Raw genomic sequence first — 21,545 nt, 5'->3', positions numbered from 1 at the left:
AATTTCGTTGATGTATTCTTTGTTCGCGATGGAATTTTTCATTTAGATCCAACCGACATTGTCAAGGCTACACACATTGTTTATCGATTCACCAGTGTTCATCACGACGATATTTCTATTTAGAAAAGCGATTAATTGAATTTCGGCACTTTTATGTAAAAAACACAACTTCTACATGTGTGGTGTAAATTATAAGAATTAAACAAATATTAAATTAATGTATTTAATGAACAATTGTTACTCTCCATGCTTAAAAACTTTACGAAACACGTTTTAACATCGAGTATCGATCAAAATCAATTTCTATAAGTTCCTTAATTAATTGCAATACATAAATAAGATGCACATTGTTCGATCAATATTGGCAATATGCATAAATGTTAGTAACAATCGCGGAAATGAACAAACATTCACCGAAACCGTTCGCCTTCGCAAGTTTCGCAATATCTTGATGTTTATTTATCATAATTATTAACAACCGTCGTAGGACCGTAGATTAAACAATTATTAACAATGTTCTAGTATAAATAATGGCTAAAAAGCCATCAATTTGTTGAAATATTCGATTAGATCGAACAAAGACAATGGAAGTAACGGTAAGTGACCTTGCGGAGGGTATATAAGGAGCCCCCGATTGTTTAAAATTTCATTCTTCCTGGAGCCTCGGAGGTGGACGGATCTCTTCGTTTTAGGTTTATGGAAGGGGGACCCCCCACCATGGTAACCGGTACTGGCCGCCGGTAGGCGGTGGTCAGTACTGGCGACCATTCTCTCAATCCTTTCTTTTTTTTTTTAATTGTTTCTTTGTCTAATTCATTTCATTTGTTCTCTGATTTTAATTTCTACTTGTTTACATGTTTATTTTTTTCCACTAACCAAATTCATTTCTATTTCCTATCATGCCTTGACTTTAGTTTCTCTTAGGTAGGCACACCGGACAACGAAGAACGAAGAACGAAGAACGAAGAACGAAGAACGAAGAACGAAGAACGAAGAACGAAGAACGAAGAACGAAGAGGACACTATCGTCGCAACCGCCGTGGGATCTTTAGTTAAGCTTGGAATAAGTTAATTTTAAGGCCACCGTGTACAAATATCTGTTATCTGCCAAGCAATTATCCAATCTTTAGCTTATTTCTGCTCGCTTCCTCGTTCCTCAGCCCGGTCACCACTGCTTGTTGCATAAGCAAGTGACCGGCCGTGTAAGTGCTCCGAACGGTCGATCGCCGTCTCTTCTGGTGCGTCCGCTTTGAGAGAATATGCTGCGAACGCAGGGGCAGGTGTTCGCACCGGTCCCTGCGGAAGCCCTTGTGCCACAAGACCCTCTCTTCGTCATCCTCCGTGGGTCAGGTCCACGCTCTGCGTGGCTCCTGACGCGGAGTTGGGAGAAACGGGGCACTCCACGGAGTGGACGGCGTCGCGCATATCCTTGAGAATCGGGCCCACTGAGGGGAAACGGGACCGACCTAGTAGGAGCAACTCCACGGTTCGTGTCGCGTGTTTCCCAATTTTGCCTAATTTTTCCATAACGTAATTGCTCGGCAGAATTAAACGAGGAGATCGAAGGAACATTGATTCCTTCTATCTCTGCAGTTAGAATAAGTTAGTTTTAAGGGTGTGATCTGCCAAGCAATTATCCAATCTTTAGCTTAATTTTGCTCGCTTCCTCGTTCCTCGGTCCGGTCACCACTGCTTCTTGTACAAGCAAGTGGCCGGCCGTGTAAGTAGTCCGAACGGTCTATCGCCGTCTCTTCCGGTGTGTCCACTTCCAGAGGGGGCATGTTGCGAGCACAGGAGCAGGCATTTTTGCCGGTCCCTGCGAAAGCCTCCAAAATAAGACCCTCTCGTCGTAAAGATGGAGAAACGGGGCACTCCTCTAGGGGAGTGGTAGGCGTCGTTCGTTTTCTCTGGAATCGGAACCACGGAGGGGAAACGGGATAGACCTAGTAGGACCAACTGCACGGTTCGTGTCGCGTCTTTCCCAATTTTGCCTAATTTTTCCATAATGTAATTGCTTGGCAGAACTAAACGAGGAGATCGAAGGAATATTGATTCCTTCCATCTCTTTGGTTTAGTATCTTCGTTTGTATCGCGTGTCGAGGGAGATCGATGGAACTTTGATTCCATCTATCTCTCTCTGGGTCTCCGCTCGCAGCAACCTCCACGTGGTGAGACCTGGTAATCGGTATTACTCGCGACAAACAATAACTTTTCATCGCCGGTAATACCGAGCTAATTGGCTGCGAATTTAGAATACTTAGTTAATATGTAAGAAACAATTGAACACTTTAGTACTAAACACTAGCATAGAAGACCGAATACTTTTGTCATATGTAACAATATGAATGTAACTCTAATGCATTTCAATAAATTCATTAAGTATAACATGAGTTGCTCTTCTTCCCATTTATTGCTCCCATTCCCTCCACCTGATCCCGAATACTAAGACAGAAGAGGAGATTTACAAGTTTCAACATGCGTAATTCTTTAAAAATGACGTCATTTCGAATAATCAAAATGAATACCTTCTCGCCGACAATGTTCTCCCGATACCAAAGTCTAAAATTCGGACATAGATTTTAGAAAATGTGCGATTTTGGGACTCTTGGTATCAAAAACACACGATATGAGAGGAAGCAGCACGATTTACACTAGGATATTGTTAATAATTGCTTAAATTGTGGTCTTGCATCGATTGTTAATAATTATGATAAACAAACATCGAATAATTGTAGAATCTACGACAGCGCACCGTTTCCGTGAATGTTTGTTCATCTACGCGATTCTTATTAACATTGACGCAAATCCTGAATATTATACTTACAATACGCATCTTATTTATGGAACGTAAATCATTCGTTAGTTTAAAGAAATTAATTGTGACCAAAAATCAAAGGAAAAGTTAAGCATTGATATGCTCCTCGATTTTCGATCAAAATTAATTTCTATAGGCAAATCAATCATTCATAATACACAAATAAGGTGCATATTGCAACATTGATATTCAGTACATGCGTAAATATTACTAACAATCACGTACCTGAACAAACATACACTGAAACCGTTCACTTTCATAGATTTCACAATTAATTAATGTTTGTTTACCATAATTATTAACAATCGATGCAAGACCACAGTTTAAGCAATTACTAACAATATCGCAGTGTAAATAATGCCATAAAAGTTTTCAATTTGTTGGAATATTTGGTTAGATGGAACTGAGACGATTTCAAACAATTGCTTTCAAAATCATTTAATAAACTAATTAAAGTAATTCTGTAGTACAGACAGTTCAAGTGGCACAATCTATGATTACTCGGCTAAGTTTGTAGAGGAATAGTTTTTTTTTGCATCGCTAGATGTTGACACAATATTCATTTTCTAGCCCATTTAAATCGCTCTTTTACATAGACAATTATGTTATTGCAGTACTTTAGAGACATTAGTTTAATCAATTCATGCAATAGAATAACTAGCAGTTAAAACATTCCATAAATTATCATGAATTCTTTTACTAAACTTAATAAAAGAAATATATTTAACACACAAATACTATACAGCGCAGACAATGTATAAAGAATTTCTAACTATTGTTTGGAAAATCTAATAAGACAAACAGCAAATTTCAGATATAAAAATAGTTCAATCGGTCTTCCATTAGATGGCTACCTCATAGGACTGCCGATGTATTTTGGTATTAATTGCTTAATTCCTATGGGTAATTTAATAAATACTTGTAAATTACATCACGAACAATACTCTTATTAAAATATTCCACAAAATCTAATTAAAACTCCTGACACATTCTGAAGCTATATTGTTAATTGACATAAATATACACTTTACATATGTTATAAATAGATTTATTGTACATGTAAATTCGTTATTAATCGTTACATCCATTATGAAAGATTATTCGCCGAAGAAGTCATTTTTAAGCTAGCATTTCGCGTCATGTTACGCCATATAGTGGCGAACGAAACAAACTGTTCTTCTACAAACTTGAGCGTTTTGCCATAGATGGTGCTATTGTGTGTTTTACACCAATGATTTTTTTGTTATCAAGAAAATACGCTCCGCTCCTGATTAATTCATGAATTAAATTTGAAAAGCATAAATTAATGCACATTTTGCTTAAAGATTGTAAAATGATGTATTTATTCAAAAAAAGAAATTATAGAGTCGTGTTTTTAATGTGGATTTTCTGTGGTTTCTGAGACACTACTCTCGATCGAGTCAAGTGGACGAATAATACATATCGTTATAATTAAGTACAAATTAATTATAAATTGCAACGGTATTAAATATACAACAAACTTCATTATTATGTAATATAACAACAAAAATAAGTCTTTGGTTGCATGTACTCTGACAAAATCCAGTCTTATGCTAAGATCGCGAGAATCTTATTTCCTAGTTGATTCACTATAGATCGCTCGTATGCTTGGTCAGTAACTCTGATTGTGTTCTTATCACACAGCATTGTTCTCTTTATTAAGAAAAAAATAGCTATAGACAAAGTTTAAATGTTTCAAATTTAAACGAATGCCCATTATGTCTAATGCGATGTAAAATTATACATATATGTTAAGGAAAATAGAATATACAAATGAGTTCTAATATCGATAATTAACACAAATTGGGGCGCCATCCAGCAACGAAAATGGTAACTATTACTTAACGAATTTGTGCTAATTACCGTTGAGAGTGCTAATTAATGATTTAATATTAGTTCGTTTCTTTACCGCAAGATGGTTGTTTTATTGTATTGCAAAGCATTTTTGTAAATTATTTACAAAGTGTCTACGATATAAGAACAATACCAACATTCTGGTATTTAAAGTTTATAATAGATCGATCTTTCATGATTATTGGTGAAAGAATTAAATTATTATGTATTCAATATGTATGTTTTTAAAATGAATTTTGATACGTGTATCTCGATACGACGAGTACTATGAAATAGGAACTGGTTAACAGTTACACACAATTGAACTTCATAAAGGGTTATCGACCCAATGGACAAAATTTTGTGAAATACGCATAATATAATTTTGAGAATTAATTTTAATATATGGAATCAAATATTTGCATATTTTATTTAAACGACATATACACAAATGTATGAAAATGCAATGGTACGTGTTTAATGAATAATAATCTGGTCATTGAGTTGATAACCTCTTATAAAGTTTACATATTATATAGCATTTTATTCGCAACACACCAGAAAGGGAGAAGAGGTAGCGAACTTGAATGACTTTCCTCTCGCCCGACATAAAATCGTATCAACGAATGTAAAAATTCGGTGGTACAAATACCCACATGTTTTCGATTCCAAGCGACCAATCGAACGATAGACCGGTGTGCGCGCGCATTCCTCTGATTTTTCGAATGAGCGCAAGTCGACGACGAAGGTGTCGGTAATTCACAACATTGGAACTTGCGTACCAGTTCAGGTGTACTCGTCATTCGGTGTACTGCATGTTTCGAATTATTCCCTCGAGACACATGAAAACGTATATCTTTGTGATTATAGAACAATTCATATGTCGAGAAAAAAATTACATGCTCCGTTGAAGTAAGTAGTAAAGCTTCGATTATATTCGCGTTTTGTGTGAAATTTTTGTTGACTTATTCTTTTTTTTAATCGGTGGTTTCGTTTTCTCATTCTGCGAGCAATCTTTATTTCGATTGTATACTCCAATGATTTATCTGCTTTGTTGGTTATCTTACAAGGTTACCGTGCTATCGTTGTATTTGTTTATGAATGGATATTATACTTTTTCAAGTGCAGTTCAATTTTAGTTTATGCCATGCATTTACTTTTTTATTTTGCAATTAACTTTCCAAAGTTCTTATCGTGTTAAAGAAACAAAAAGTTTATTTTTCTAAAAGAATTCGACTATTGTAACCGATTGGTATTTAAATTACCGAATACCTATTCAATACGTAATTGCATTATTATTTTGACACGCAAAGTGTTAAAAAATGTATCACAATAATTTCATTACGTTCATTTTTTAACTTAATTTAACGAGAATTTGTATGTAATAATATTTGCTGTGGATGTAGAAATAAAATACCGCAACAAACATAAATTTTGATTAAGAAAAAATATTGATTATTTCAAAAATAATGCTGATATGATATTATCACAATTTTTCCACACACTTTAAAATAAATATGGCAAACGAGAACAAAACTCAAGTTACCGACAAGAACTTTATGTTATACAAACTTCATACATAAAGAATAAAAAAGAGGCGAGGGGATGTATAAAAACTTATGGTAGGTAGTTTACTTAAAATAATTAATACTTTTTACATGAATTTATGTACAAACATTTATATAAAAATATATTTGAAAATATGAAAATCAGATATATATATATATTTCCCTATTTATCTCTACAAAATTAAAAAAGAAAATATTTTAAAAATTTACAATTTGAAATATAATCGTTCAATGATCAAAAAATCTTTGCAAATGATATGGTTTCATAAGTCTTTTGTGAGTCATTTAACGATGCGGTTCAACTAACCACTATAGATGATAACTATACCCAACGTAAGCAATTCTTCTACTAGGCCAAACTTGAGACTTTACTCGGTTAGAGGGTCGCCTTCTTATCTACCCTTCGTGATCAGAATTCATCTACATATCAAGTGCGAACGCGATGTAAAGTACGCGAAACGAATGTTACACGCATTTAACTTATGCCTAGGAACTTCATTCTTGGAGTTCCGCAATACTATATACTGAATGCAAATTGTTGCTCGTAATTATTGCATCACCTAACCTTTATTATGAGCATATGAACGACGTCTACACGAGTAACATAAACCTATTAAACTTTGTACTTGGCCTATTGTTTAGCTATTGGACAATCGAACATTTTTCGATTGTCATATAATAACATATATTCTGCTTTTCAATATTTATTAATTAAATGTGGATAGGTACAACTCTATAAAAAATATTCACATAAGATTATATTTTTTATGTATATATCGGTAATATTTCTTACATATTCTATATATATATATTCGTTTCTAATATTTGTATATCTATATATAAAATATGAAAACATATATTAGTTACATCTTCTTTAATATTCTTTGCACTTATGTATATTCTTCGTATTGATATTTATAAAGCTATACTTCTAGTACACTTTAAAATCCATATTTGTATTCACTTAAAGAGTATTTTAACGATATCTACTTCCCTCGTTATTCTTTGTTTTTAGATAAATTATTTATATACATTTCCTTGTAACATTCATGAAGCTGAATACCTGATAAACATTACATTCATTGCTTATCTAGTACCATTTATTACTATTCGTTGTACTAACAGTGACTCACGTGATTGATATGAAAATAATACTAGCTGGATTGACAGTTCAAGGAGAAATATTGAAACGTGGAAAATTAATTTAGCATTACAAATAGAATGCCTATTTCCCTAAGCTAATTCCGTTGGCACGTTGTGTAGGAGAAATTAGGATACCACGGGCCGATTTACACAACTGACCACACTGAACGTATAGTAACTGCTTTATCACGTGGTGAAAGCAGTGATGCCAGAAAAAGCATCCTGACCTATCCAGCGCCATATTGAATTTCCCCCACCAATATCACTGATGCACGAGGCACATGTTCGTGAGCTCGACTTCGAACCTCCGGGAATCGAGAAAGAAAGCGAATACGAGGCTTTCTCTCTCGTTCTCGAATGATCTGAAGCCCGTTATGCGAGGGAATAGCTCGATGGACTTGACTATTGTTTACGTTTGGGGACAGAATACGTATCGTTCACTATTCGTATAACGAAGAAAAGTTTTGGAAATATCGTTTCTAAACCGCTGAATGAATATCACTCAATCTTTATATTTGAGTTTTATAATTGAGATTACCTCTTGTATTCATTTTAGTTATATCGATATATTGTACACTAAAATCGGTGAGGTTGTTCTTAATATAAATAATTATCTATCTTCTTGTGAACTTGGTTCTATCTTCAATTGTGAACGTCGATAATCAAATTGTACTATATTTCGTTCTTCCGATTGAAGTTTTCATTGCATATATTTTTTTCTAATACGTTTCATTGCAGTAACTAAAACACTGTTCTACCAATTCCTTACTATTGTACATCCTTTCTTCGCTCTCTCAGCTACTGATCATTGAACATGATCATTAAACACGGACACTGTACTTTTGTGTTGTACCACTTACTCTATATCCATATTTTATGAAACACTCTATACAGTTCTATCTGCTCGAGTTGCACTTGGCAAACCTGATTCTAGTACAGAAGTGTGCGTGAGTAGATACATGATCGCACACGTCATAATTCGGGGTGATTCAACGCGTAACCGGGTTCAAGGGCAATCCATACATTTTTTGTGACACACCAATGGAATACTTAATGGACAAAAAAGAACATGCTTTTGAATATCACGTATTCAGTGACATATCGACAACGGTATAAAAAATTGTATAATTTAACCATCAGAAACGTATGAATCGATTTACTAAATTTGCGACTTACACCGTGGGAAGTTCTGGTAACGGCCAATTATTTATTAACACGATCGTTATTGAGATAGTGGTAATCTGTTTTACAATACTTTGTATTCATTCGAGCATAGATATTTTTACATCGAATTTACATCAGTTACGCGTTTCGAAGATGTATTTTAATTTATTAACTTGAGCAAAAGGTATTGCAAAAAATTGCTTCAGCGTTTAATTTCTGATTGGTTCAGAATTGTATTAATATTATAGACACAGAGTGTGAATTATTACGCCGAATAAAAAGTCAATTCATTTATTTTATAAATACAATCTAATATCTAAAAACAAAATCAATATTTGTACTTTTTTTAAATCTTTTTCTATCGACGAATCGAAATAGTATTTTGTTCAGCGCGAGAAAATTTCTCGGGTAAATAAAGAGTTTGATAAAACTTACGACCTTGTAATAACATCAAATTACAGGCCAATTTTATGTCTGTTCGATATGATTACTTATTTAGGGACATTTGAATGTCCACTTGTATTAACGAATTCGTTTTGACGTTAGCTAGAATAATATGGTAATAAAAACACACGATTTCATTTTTTAAAACAAGTACCGGTGACCTCGAAACCTTCGAATAAAAATAACCTTAAAGAGGTATTTCTTTTCTATTTTCAATAACTACGGGATATTTTAGATACGCAACTTACAATTGGAACACCTTCAAATGTCGCGAATATTTTCTTATTCTTTCTGTATACATACGTATGGACTTTTAATTTGTAATAACTTATTGTAAAATCTGCAATAAAGTTAAACTTGAAACAGATTAAAGAATTGAATCTGAAGAACCTGTCCCCTCCCCAACTTGTAAATACGAAATTTAAAAATAATTAAAAAAACGTGACGCGGTGTATACTTTTTTTTTAAAATAAGATTCTTAACAATTCAATCAACCAGAATCGAATAAAAAATAAAAATAACACAATACATGTTTTAAGACGTGTTGAAGAAGAATCAAATATCATAAAATTTGAAAAGAAAATGGTCGAATTCGCAAAAATGCTTGAATCGTTGGAAGGAAGAGAAGTTCATGTTTCTCAAAGTTCTCCAGCACATGACCGACTCGATATTTTACTTCACACGTTCAAATATTTTATTTTCAATTGTTGAGTAACAAACAGGCTCGCAGTGCTGCACTTGGTCCATTCTGTATACACGATTTCTACCCTTCTTGCATTCGAACCATGCACTTTTCCGTCAGGATACCCGCTTTCAAGGCCAACTTATAGGTAGCCAACAGTTAACTTCAATTCTGGACGTGCCGACACAGCCAAGAGTTTTAACTGTCCTCTATTATTTTTAGATGAGCGAGTCCGTGAGAGTGGCCGTGAGATGTCGGCCGATGAATACTCGGGAACTGCAACAGGGATGCAGGGTACGTTGGTAGGGAAGGATAAGAAACGTGCACCTACCTCTACGCTTGTGCATGCGCATTCAGGCCAGCTAGTGAATCGTGCACTTTCGCTTCTTTCGCTTCTTTCCTGTTTTGTTTATTTGACCAAGTGTCTGGAAAATTGCTCGTCATATCGAACGCGGTGTAGCCTAGCGACCGTATCAAAACATGCAACCAACAGCATGCATCATTGCTGCAATTTTCCTGCTGGACGATTTTGCACAGATAGATTCTGAATCCTTGCTTTTGATGTAAGTTGTTTGACCATCTGAATTCAACTGTTTACCTCTCGGTTGATCGGATGAAATCTGTAGGTTGGATTCTAACCGATCTACCTTCATTTTAGAGATATCTTTTTGTGAATCTTTTCGAAGCGTCTCTTAACTCTGATACACGAGTCATCTCTTCAGTTTGAGTTAAGATCTTGAAACGACTTCCCAACCAATTCTCTTTTGAAGTTATTCGAAGTAGTCAGTCGAGAGTAGGCTTTTTAATTAAGTCTGTTTCTACAAGTCAGTTAGTCTTTTGTTTGACCTAGAGAACGGATCAAAATCGTTTTGTTTGACCTAGAGGAATGGAAACTTTGTAGCAGTCGAGTGCCCTCGTTGTTAACTTCAGTGCCAGGTGTTATCTAGTTGTGTCAACGTTCGAGGTTGAAAGGGTCTTAGTCCTAAAATAAATGTTGATCTTATTAGTCAGAATTGTAATTACTGCTTCGTAACACACACGACCAAGTGAAAGTTACCAAGAGTGTCATCTGTTGGGAGGTGGTGAATTTAGATTACTTTCTAAATACACAACTACCAAGTCAGACCACAGATGAAGCACTCTAGGTGTCGTGAGATTCTTGTTTCATTCCACAGAATTATTCTTTCCAGCCTCCAATAGTAAGTACCTCTGTTCTTTGCCCTATGAGAACATACGATCCTAATAGATGCTTGAACATAGCGTTTCGTTCGTTGTTGGATGAACATGTTGAAAAATCTCGATTGTTGCAGGAAAGCAAGGCAGAAAATTCTTGCAAATATTGAGATTCGTGCAACTATTGGAGCAAACGATCCAATAAGGTGTCCCACTTATACCATGTATCGTCGCTACTTCTGACCCATACTCGACCTGTTATATAATTGCAAGATATTGACTTGTTGCTAAACGTTCATCCCATTCACTTGTCAATAGAGTGCAACGAACGAGGATTCCATGCAAATATCGAGGTTTTATTGTACTCGCTGATTTATCACCGTCAACCACGGGAATAAATTTATTTTCGAAATTGTATTATTCAATACAGGTTAATCGAATCACATTTTCGGAATCCAGAAACACATAACGGTGAAACTTTTCATTCGAAAAATACGAAAGTGCTATCAATTTGACGATAAAAATTACGATTCGATGCGTAACACTTCTGCTCCCCTCGCAAATACCCGGAAGTGTCGCAATGGTGTTCACAACTGCCTTCAACGAATATATACCAAGAACGAAATTGCTTCGATTACGTACCGAGTCGTACGACTATATCTCACACATGTAAGCTCGTATGCACAATAGTGTAAACGTGTGCTCTCACGACACTGTGTCACCAACGTGTGTCGTCATACATGAACGTAGCAAAGGTGACACGACTGTGCCCCATATCGATTTGACATATATACAATATTTCGTTCCCATCGATAAGTACGTGAACGTTCATACGGAAAGAAATGTGCACGCCGTTGGCTCGATACTGCTATTTATGCACCCATGTGCGCACCCCGATCACCGATTCGCTAGCTAGCGTGCAAGCGTTCTCATAGCTCGCTGAATATATTATGGAATGGTAAATTTAACGGCGACTTAGGGCGCACGATGCCCCGCGATAGATAGTCAGTGGAAATGTTGACGGACGTCCAGTAAAAGCGTGCATTCTTCGGAGCTTAATGTCGAGTCAGGCAACGTTAATATCGCCTATAGCTTTAACAAGTGCTGTAGGAGGTAAAGGTAAAAAAAACGAGGAATGCACTTTTTCGCGAGAAACTTTTCCCGTTTTACGGTACATTTTGTTTGTAACAACTGGAAGCACGGAACTATCAATCGCAATAATTGTAGCGTTTATAATGTCTCTGTGGGATAACATTAAAAATTCGATACACCGGTTAAAAACAGAGAATCTGTATCGAAATAAAATTCTATCACTGTATATATATAAAAAAAAAAAGATACCTATTTCGAATGTAGTTCTACGCAGAATCTTTAGCTATTTCGAAAGTGTAACAGGAAGACTGCATTGTCCCAAAAAATTTAACAATTCCAAGCTCAACGATTGTACGAGACGTGGAAAAACGTACCTAATTGTTTATAAAATACGTGATTTTTCTTCTTTTTAAATAATAATTCGGGCGATTTTTGACTTTGTCTCAGTATTCTGTTCAAATTTGACAAAAATTACAATTATTGTAATACAATTAATATTTTATTAACCAGTCATTTTGTAATGTCTAATTAAGAGACATTTCTTCATTTTATGAACAATACAGTTAAATTCATCGAATGTTGTTTCTTAGTTAATAGATTAAAATATTACAACTCAATTTTCTAGATAAAGTTGTTTTGTGACATTTTTCATTTTACCCTTCACTTACAATCCCTTAGCAATAGAAGATATTTGTATTTAGTACTGAATGATATAAAACATCGTCTACCTCGAATACGTAAAATATTTTCTACCTCGATTACATAAGACATTTTCTGCCCCGGATATGTGAAATATTTTCTTTCCCTGATATATGAAGCATTATCAACACCGGTTTACGTGAGATATTTTCCCTCTCGGATGTATGAAACAGTTTTTACCCCGGATGTACAAAATTTCTCCCGCCTCGATATACGGAACTGTCGTGTTCGGAAAAGAAGACATTAACAAAAGAATTTCAACAATTCTTTACATAAAAATACCCTTAAAAGGAAAGAGAATCCAAGAAGCTCAATCGATAATCATGAATTTGTGACTGTATAATTGACACTGCGGATAATAATTGTTTATCCAATCGGTGTTTGGGTAATCGATGCTGGATTATCCAATGTTTGGATAATCAGCGTTCTATTCTATTGCAAAACTTTGAATATGTCCCGCGAGCCAAGTTTTCACGGTTTTTGTTTTTTTAGGTTTCCAAATGTAAGCCATGTTGCGAAAACCTGCCAAAAAGCCATAGCTTATCTCTGGAAGCCTTCAACAGCTTAAACTATAACCTCTGATTTAACTTTTGCGGGAGGAAAAAAAAAAATAATGGACTTTCCGTCGAGTCCACTGTTTCTGCGAAACCAAATCGATACGGACACAACTATGTATGTATGTAATGTTGTCGCGAGTAATGAACACGTTCTGCTAATGCGTTCAATATTAGAGCAATGTTGGGCAACATTCTCGATTAGAGCAATCGATCAACCAGTTTTGCAAATACCAGTCAGAAGTAAATCAATTTTTATTGCGCGTATAAATTATATCATATGCAATTCACTGTGACTTTTAACATTCTGTGATTGATACAAATTGTAATCGTCATCAAAGTTCCAAAGTCTATAAATGTATGAAACATTTCGCTACTGGATTTTACATCACAGTTACGAATATTAACTACGCATGAAATCGAACGAAAATAATTAGAACATAAATAATTCAATCGATTTCGAAGACAAGACCAGAATATTAAGGTGCTGAAGGATCATTTGTTGAATGGTCAAAATAATGTTTACCTATTTTCCTTTAGGTTTTTCACTTCCAATAGTCGCGAAGGGCGCACGACACTATTATCGTTTGTACTAAGTTGTATTACTACACATTTCTTTATATTTTTCACTTTATATTCTTTTATCCACAATTCACTATACTACCGGATGTTATAGTAAACTTTACATCACAATCCGAATTAACAACAATTCTATATGTTCATTTTATATCGAGCGTTAGAATCGTCCCGATTTCATTTGTACCACGAATTTTGGTCCACGGTGTATAAGCTACTAACTTGAGCAATACTCTAATCGCTTGATCTTATCCGTGCTACTGCTTTCTCTACGCTCGAGTTATTAGAGGCATTATTAAATGTCATATCGTATCTATATACGTCATATCTACACGTATCAGATTTTGCACAGTGTGTCAACTCCTTGACGATTACCTGCACAATCGAAACATTTAACTGAACGTCCGTATACTGATCACTGAACTCACCTCGATCTTCGCAGAACATAGTGACGATCGACACATTGTCAAAATGCTGCACTCTGGAGTGTCCAGCCGGCGGTACCGGGAATGGCAAGGTTTACCAGTTCGATGCAGCATTCAATCCGGAAGCTACCACCGAATCGGTGTACGAGAACGTGGGTTCGGTTATTGTGGAGGCGGTTCTGGACGGTTACAATGGCACAGTGTTCGCTTACGGTCAAACGGGCTGTGGGAAGTCGCACACGATGCGAGGATTCATCGAACGCACGTTGGACCACATCTTCGAGGCCACATCGACAGCCAGCTCGGAGATGAGGTATCTGGCGTTGCTCAGCTACCTGGAGATCTACAACGAACGATTACGAGACCTGTTGCAAGACGACACGAGCAATCTCCTGACCCTGAAAGAGGATCCGAATCGCGGGGTATACGTAGCCGGTGGCCTGAAGGAGATCACTGTCAAAGACGTAACGGAGTGCACCCGTTTGGTCGAAGAGGGCGAAAGGAGGAGAGCTGCCGCGGCTACCAAGATGAATGCAGCCAGCTCGAGGAGTCACGCTGTTCTGACGCTGTCGTTGGAGACACTCGCCATCAACGACGACAGCAAAACCGAGAACACGGTGAAACGAGGGAGGCTTCACTTGGTGGATTTGGCTGGATCGGAGAGACAAGCGAGAACAGGAGCCACGGGGGATCGTTTGAAGGAGGCAGCGAGTATTAATTTGAGCCTATCGGCTTTGGGGAACGTAATCAGTGCTCTGGCAGCTGGCCACGGACGTCACGTGCCGTACAGGTATTTTGACGTTGATCGGGATCCAAATTGGTTCGATGGAAAACGTTCTACGTATTTGACAAATCGATGAGAAAAAAAAATGTCTTCGTTGTTTTCTTTCAGGGACAGCAAGCTGACGAGACTTTTAAGGGACAGCCTCGGCGGTAACGCGAGAACGCTGATGATCGCTTGCGTAAGTCCCAGCGATGTCGACGCCGAGGAGACCCTCAGTACCCTGAGATACGCAGCCAGGGCTAGATGTATAAAAAACAAACCGGTGGTCAACGAGGATCCGAAGGATGCTCTGTTGAGGCAGTATCAAGTCGAGTTGCAACGTCTTCGCAAGATGCTCGAGTCGGGTAACCAGTCGATCGTGCAACAGATGATTGAAAAGGGGAACGAGGACGAGGAGGAGTTCATCGGGCACGGGAAAGAAGTCGAGAGACTGAAGAAGGAATGCGAAGATTCGAATCTATCGGCTCAGAGGCTCCGAGAGGAACTGCAGAGTCTGAAGTCTCGCTACGAAGCCGGTGGAATCGACAATACGGATTCGAAACTCGTTTACCAACAGCCAATGGACGAACAAGACCAGGAACGTGAGGAGAGACGTAGGAAGAAACGGGAGGCGGCTATGCAAGAAGTGTTGAAGAGATTGGAGAAACTGACCATTGGCGGGGAAGAGCAAGCCAACACGGAATTGAGAAGGCGCAGGGAAAAAAGGAGGAAGAAACTGGCGGCTCTCGCCTCGGCCTTGGAATCTAGCGCCCAGGAGGGTAATGGAAGTGTCTTCCAAGTCTACGGTCAACTTAGGTTCGTGTCTTTTAAAAATTGGTAAAAAAGACATTGGAACGATCGAAATTGTCAAACGGTAGAGTCGGAATTGTCAAATCATACGGTGAGGTGTGATATAGGTAAAAATGATATACCATACCCAAACAGTATGGTCGAGTAGTCCTTCTTTTATCCACAATTCACTATACTACCGGATGTTATAGTAAACTTTACATCACAATCCGAATTAACAACAATTCTATATGTTCATTTTATATCGAGCGTTAGAATCTTCCCGATCTCATTTCTACCACGAATTTTGGTCTACGGTTTTGTTAACCAGTATGGTGAGGTAGCTAAACACGGTTTAGTAATTAACCTATGATTGGTAGTCTTAGATAGCCAGTTAATTTTAATCGAAATATAATAACGAACCGAGTAAAAAGATTACGTGCAGTTATAAAGTACAAAAAAACTTAGTTTGTATTCTTGACCAGGTCCACGGAAGACGCTCTGAAGCGGATGGCGAAGCGGGTGAAGCAACTGGAGGCAGAGGCAGTGGATCTCCAGGCTTCCTGGGACGCGGAACGTCGCGAACTTCTGCGCAGAGAGCTTCTGACATCCCAGATATGCGACGCGATGGTCTCTCATCTTCGACCGGGTTGTCCCTTTCGCGACATGGTTGCTGTGCGAACTGCTGCGACCTGGTGCGACGAATTGGGTCGTTGGCGACTGCCAGACGTGTCGCCGCACATTATTCTTCTTCCACCGTCGTTGGCGCTCAAGGACAACGTACAGTACTCTACAGTGAGTTCTACACCCGACCTTAACAATAACAGTAACAGCAAGAACACCGTAAACGAGATTAACCACGACCACGACGTTAACAACGAAGAGAACAGTGAACAGGAGGTGGTCAAAAAGTTGGACATTGCCGACACGTACTTCCGGCGGAGCAGAATCGACAAGCTTCTGGCCCACGTTAGAGAGGCAAAAACCTTTGGTAAATACGCGATACGAGAATTAAACTCGTCCTTCAATCCGATGTTAAGTGTATTTACCGATGTTTAACGTTGCAGAAGCTAGCAATCGGATTAGCAGGTCGGGTGGTTCCGAGGACTCGATTCCAATTGGCACGAATTACCTTCAACTGAACGCTTTGAACCTGCAGACCAGCGCACCAGTGATTGGCGAGGTAGACACCTACAAACCTACTCAACGTATGCAACCAGGGTCCTTGGCTCGGCCAAGTTGGTTGACGGAGGACAACTCGCCGAACAAGGGTTCCATCCTCAACACGATGAAGAGGAATCCCCCGCGGATACTGGAGGCGTTGCCTTCCTACCCACAAGGCATGAACGGTGCCATTAAATTTGGAAATATGCCTATATCGGAAAGGATATCCGATAAATTGTCGACAAGGCTGATTCGTAACGATACCGTGGAAAATGGATGCCCGTTAGTCGAGCATGCACGTTCTCCTACGTATTGACGTTAAGGTTGTTACAACAACTACGAACCTTGGCAGCAGTGGATTAGGAAGAATATCAGTGGACGTTCACCTTGAATACTTTACGTGCCATGTAAATGATATCGGGCTATCTTATCGCACCAGGTGAACCATATGTTAGGGTGGTTCGAAAATAATCGATAGAGACATTAATCGAACACCGAGCATTGTTAAGAGTCTGGAAAGATCTGGACCCCCAAGTGGGCTTCGGTAGCCATTTTTTGTTCGCGAGTATGGTTACAGTCACGCTGTGAAGTAACGTAATATAAATGACTGATATATTTATAAGCAATGTGGGGTAGAAAACTAAAACGTAAAGTTCCTATAACGATAGATGAACGATCGGTACAGCATAAAAGCACTTGGAGACAAATTCAGATAGAAGAACAGCAGCTTGTACAAGTTTTTATTATATATTCTGTGAGCTGCATTCGTTATTGAAATCATGACCGGATCGTATGGTACAACCTGTATAATTGCTAAGAAATTTTATCCAGAAACATTTGCATACCATTAGAGGCATTTGAAATGGAATAATAAAGTTATACACTGTGTTACGTGAACCATTAAGCGGCTTTCTATGATATCGTTTTACAGAACTAGCTTGGTACGCAATATGTTAATTAAGTTTATCTGTCGACCTTCTCATTGAAAATGATTGTACGATATTAATTCCAGTTGTGCTTCTTCCAGGAAGCAGTGTTTAAAATACATACAGGGTGAGCCACAATGAGTGTCGCAACAAATTTCGATTTCGAAAACGGATGGGTACTTCGAACAACTTTAAAATCGTTTTTCTCAAAAACGGATACTTGTAACGGGGGAAAAAAATAAAGAAATGCGTTCCATACTTTTGAATTATTTTTACGCATGAAATTATTTTCTTTTTGATTTTACCATTCATTACAGGACTCCCTGTATGTATATCTCCTTTTAAGATCACAAGATAGTGTCCACGTGCTGGTGTCGATTTCAATCAGAATATCATAATTCGACAAGCCTTCTTTCGGGGCCGACAATAGCGATTTTTGTTTACAATTTACAAGAAACTTGCTCGTGAAGATATTATGCAATCGTCGCGAATCTAAACGATGATAAGTACGGTGTTGTCTTTATCGAGATCGGTGTTCCAAGAATTTCGGAACAATACGAGTCTCGTTTTGTCATTACGTTGGTGGACAATCCGCGAGCTGGAACTATTGCGATGATTTATTTCCAACGAAACTAGCCCCGTTGGTTACTGTTGCATAAATACACTTCTACGCTTCTGAGTGTTTCGCAATACGACACACTTTTAAGGGAACGTTGTCCGTTAAAAATTTCCAAATCGGCCGAAATAGGCGCGATGCAATCGCGCGCGTAAAAAGGAGAAACTACGGGCAGGAAAGTCACGCGACGTGAAAAAAAGAAATGTAGTTGCTGCAACGGCCGTTTAGCGGGGGGGCATTTTCGGCGCTCGGTACGTTAGATCGCACGAACGTTCCGACTTTATCGCTCCGCGATTAAAATTCTTGCGAAATCGATCACGGGAGATTTCTGGTGTACGGAATGGTAACGACGGTTTTCAATTGATGCTAAAAAATGCCAGAGAAAGGAACAAAGTCGCGAAACCGTATACAGTTCGTGTGTGCAGCCGTGCACGGTCCTTGAACATAGATGTCGTTTGGTTAGGGCCCACCACCACTTTTCCGCGTTGCGGCGTCAGGAGGTTGCAGGATTCGGTGACAGAGGGCAGTAGGAAGGGTTGAGGAGCTGCTGAGATTCCTTGACGAGACAATTGGCTCGTATAAAATTGTATGTATTCCGAGCCCCTTACCCGCTACAGTAGCAGACGTTAAAGCGAGACGAATAACAGTGGTTTCCCATTGTTCCATTGTTTCATTATTCAACATACGGGGTGTCCCGTGACACATTGTTCTGGTGAATAAGAGTTACTATTCCCAACTGAAATTGATCGATGTTGATGGTAACGTTTCACAAAAATTTGTTGGAAAACGCTCGTTGTGCATAGCATAATACGTGACTGTGTTTAACCAAATGCAGGCGATTGGAGATTCGGTGTAATTATTGGTTTAAGAAAAATGTTAATGCTTCGCAATCACGTTTCCTTTTACGAATAACTTTCTTATCTCTTTGATTGTCAAAGAACCGAGACAACCTTGACATTATTGAATTTTTAAGGAATTATAAAATATGAGTAGTTTTCTGTACGAATAAGTGTTTAATATTAGCAAAAGAGATCCGACATACAAGCTAATTGTTCTGTCGGCTCGAGTAAATTCAAATTATAGTACAGTTTTGATTTTGTTACGACTGAACATGCAAAAGAACTAACGATAAGTATCCTTTTAGAATATCTTCGTATAATTTGGTTATATTTTATACTTATATCGAAGTGTTTGTTCCATTTATTATGATTCTATAAATAAACGAAATAGTGCGTCCATTAAAAAACGAAAAAGCCTCGAATGTGCCTACTAATGAATACGAAATCATTATATTTTCACATTTATAATTTATATTCGTATTCAGATAAGAGTGTAATAGAGCTAGGTATCAAAGATCTAAAATTAAGACCAGAAAGATGGCAGCCCTATATTTGTTTACGATTGTTCATAAAATGAAATAAAAAGATCATTTGAATCGTAATTCGTTTCATTGATTGATACACGTTATTTCCTTCTTTTCTCAGAAAAGTATTTGCATTGAATAATTAAAATACATAACTAATGATTGTTTGCTGCACAATTTTTCGTTAAATATTCAAGACGTGGAACTTAGAAGCGTCCCAATGGAATGAGTTTCATAAATCGCTGTTCGTTTGAATGTTAGGATAAATTGAAACCGGGACAGATAATTACTGGAAGTATCGAGACTTGTGTAATTATCGAGATGACCAATAAGAAGAAGCTCCATTTATACGATGCATTTCCATTACCTGCTATGCATGTTGACTTTTCGTCTTGTTTATTAGGGCATATAGAGGGTGTCCCATTTAAGTTTACACATCGAAATATCTCGTCAACGACTAATTGAAATATGAAACTTATTTTTCCGTAATGTTAAGGTATACCTTATATATACCTAAAAGAAAATTAATCGATGAGGAAAAAGAAGAATTTGTAAAATTGATCGCATGCGTAGAATAGAAAGATCATAACGTCTTTAGAAAACATACCATGAAATTTAAAGTAAATTTTATTATGAAAGCAATTGGAACCAGCCATTTTGACTGGTTGGTAAATCTAATGTTAATAGCTGAGTGTTTTCAGTCATTTGTACCCGATCGAGGAGCTCAAATCAAAATGGAAGTAGCTTAGGAAATATTATATCCTTTCGACTCATTTCGCCATCGATTTGCTTAAGTCGATGTAATATCGCATAGTATTGTCAAGTATATTATAAACTATGAAACTGTTGTAGAAGACATCGAGAATTTATAATTATTTTATTTTCAATCTAGACACCTGATACGAGTACTAATATTTTTGTGGCTACAAATTTGTTACGATTTGTTTAGATTTTCAATTGCAGTAATCCTTCGATTATTTGAACTCACATTATACGAATACGGTGTGCACGACACGATTTATTATACAAGTCAGTAACGACTTAGTTTAGCACTTTAATCGATCACAATATAGTGTGATGTCCCTCGAACGAAAGCGACTGGTGCTAATTACAAAAAGGAAAATTTAGAAATTAAAGCACTCGGGCATAGGGAAAGTGCAACTACAGCGGCAAAAAAATATAGTATTGCCAAGTCAATAATTACGGACATTAAAAACCGGAAACGCGCTATTGACAGACCTATTTGCAACAAGTTTCTAATAATCGAAAAACCAGTTTTTCGGTGGTTCCCAGAATATGAATAAAACGGAATATCTGAACATATCGCATATCAAAAGCTCTTACTTTCGATAAAATATTAATTTTAAGGCAAGTAAAGGTTGATTATGAAGATTTACATCTCGTCAAGGTATTGGACAAATAAATATTTGTAGAGAACAAATAATGGAAAATAAACCGGCAAATAAAACGTTGCAAAATATTTCAAAATGATTTTTAAAAGATTTTTAATTGACGAAGATTAAGCCTTGCATAATGTATATAATTGCTGCGAAAGATCACAGCACTTATTTGTGTTAATACCTTTGGACGTCGTAAATATTTTTTATTATGATGGTAGCAAGATGCAAGTTTTCAATATTTCACGCATACTAACACGTATGCTCTTGCAGTTACGTTCAGGCATCAATCAAATGCGTGGATGGATAGAAATAATTTTTTTAAACACTTGGAATAA

At 37.3% G+C, this 21,545-nt stretch overlaps 1 protein-coding gene across 2 annotated transcripts; it reads left to right on the top strand.

Moving 5' to 3' along the window:
• The first annotated feature begins 5,504 nt into the window (after positions 1-5,504).
• Positions 5,505-19,808, top strand: LOC143144717 (osmotic avoidance abnormal protein 3). Of its 2 annotated transcripts, XR_012991496.1 has the most exons (7): positions 5,505-5,581; positions 9,893-9,964; positions 14,207-14,979; positions 15,082-15,768; positions 16,227-16,732; positions 16,809-17,846; positions 17,933-19,808. XR_012991496.1 is itself a non-coding variant. In XM_076307414.1 (6 exons), exons 2-6 carry the CDS (start codon positions 9,893-9,895, stop codon positions 17,219-17,221), a joined length of 2,451 nt encoding a protein of 816 aa, XP_076163529.1. In that variant the 5' UTR covers positions 5,505-5,581; the 3' UTR covers positions 17,222-19,808. The 2 variants fall into 2 exon arrangements, 1 of the variants encoding a protein (XP_076163529.1); XM_076307414.1 differs by having other exon boundaries at positions 16,809-19,808.
• Positions 19,809-21,545: the final 1,737 nt, after the last annotated feature.

This window comes from Ptiloglossa arizonensis, chromosome 3 (genome assembly GCF_051014685.1).
Source record: "Ptiloglossa arizonensis isolate GNS036 chromosome 3, iyPtiAriz1_principal, whole genome shotgun sequence".
NCBI classification, from domain to species: Eukaryota; Metazoa; Arthropoda; class Insecta; order Hymenoptera; family Colletidae; genus Ptiloglossa; species Ptiloglossa arizonensis.
The sequence above is the reverse complement of the archived record's forward strand: the minus strand, read 5'-3'. Positions and strand labels throughout refer to the sequence as shown.

Bases quoted from the DNA above. Each gene is read 5' to 3' on its own strand.
- LOC143144717 (XM_076307414.1), top strand. From the start codon at position 9,893: ATGAGCGAGTCCGTGAGAGTGGCCGTGAGATGTCGGCCGATGAATACT. The intron at 9,965-14,206 runs GTACGTTGGTAG...CGATCTTCGCAG, and splicing joins AACTGCAACAGGGATGCAGG to AACATAGTGACGATCGACAC. The intron at 16,733-16,808 runs GTAAATACGCGA...TTAACGTTGCAG, and splicing joins TAGAGAGGCAAAAACCTTTG to AAGCTAGCAATCGGATTAGC.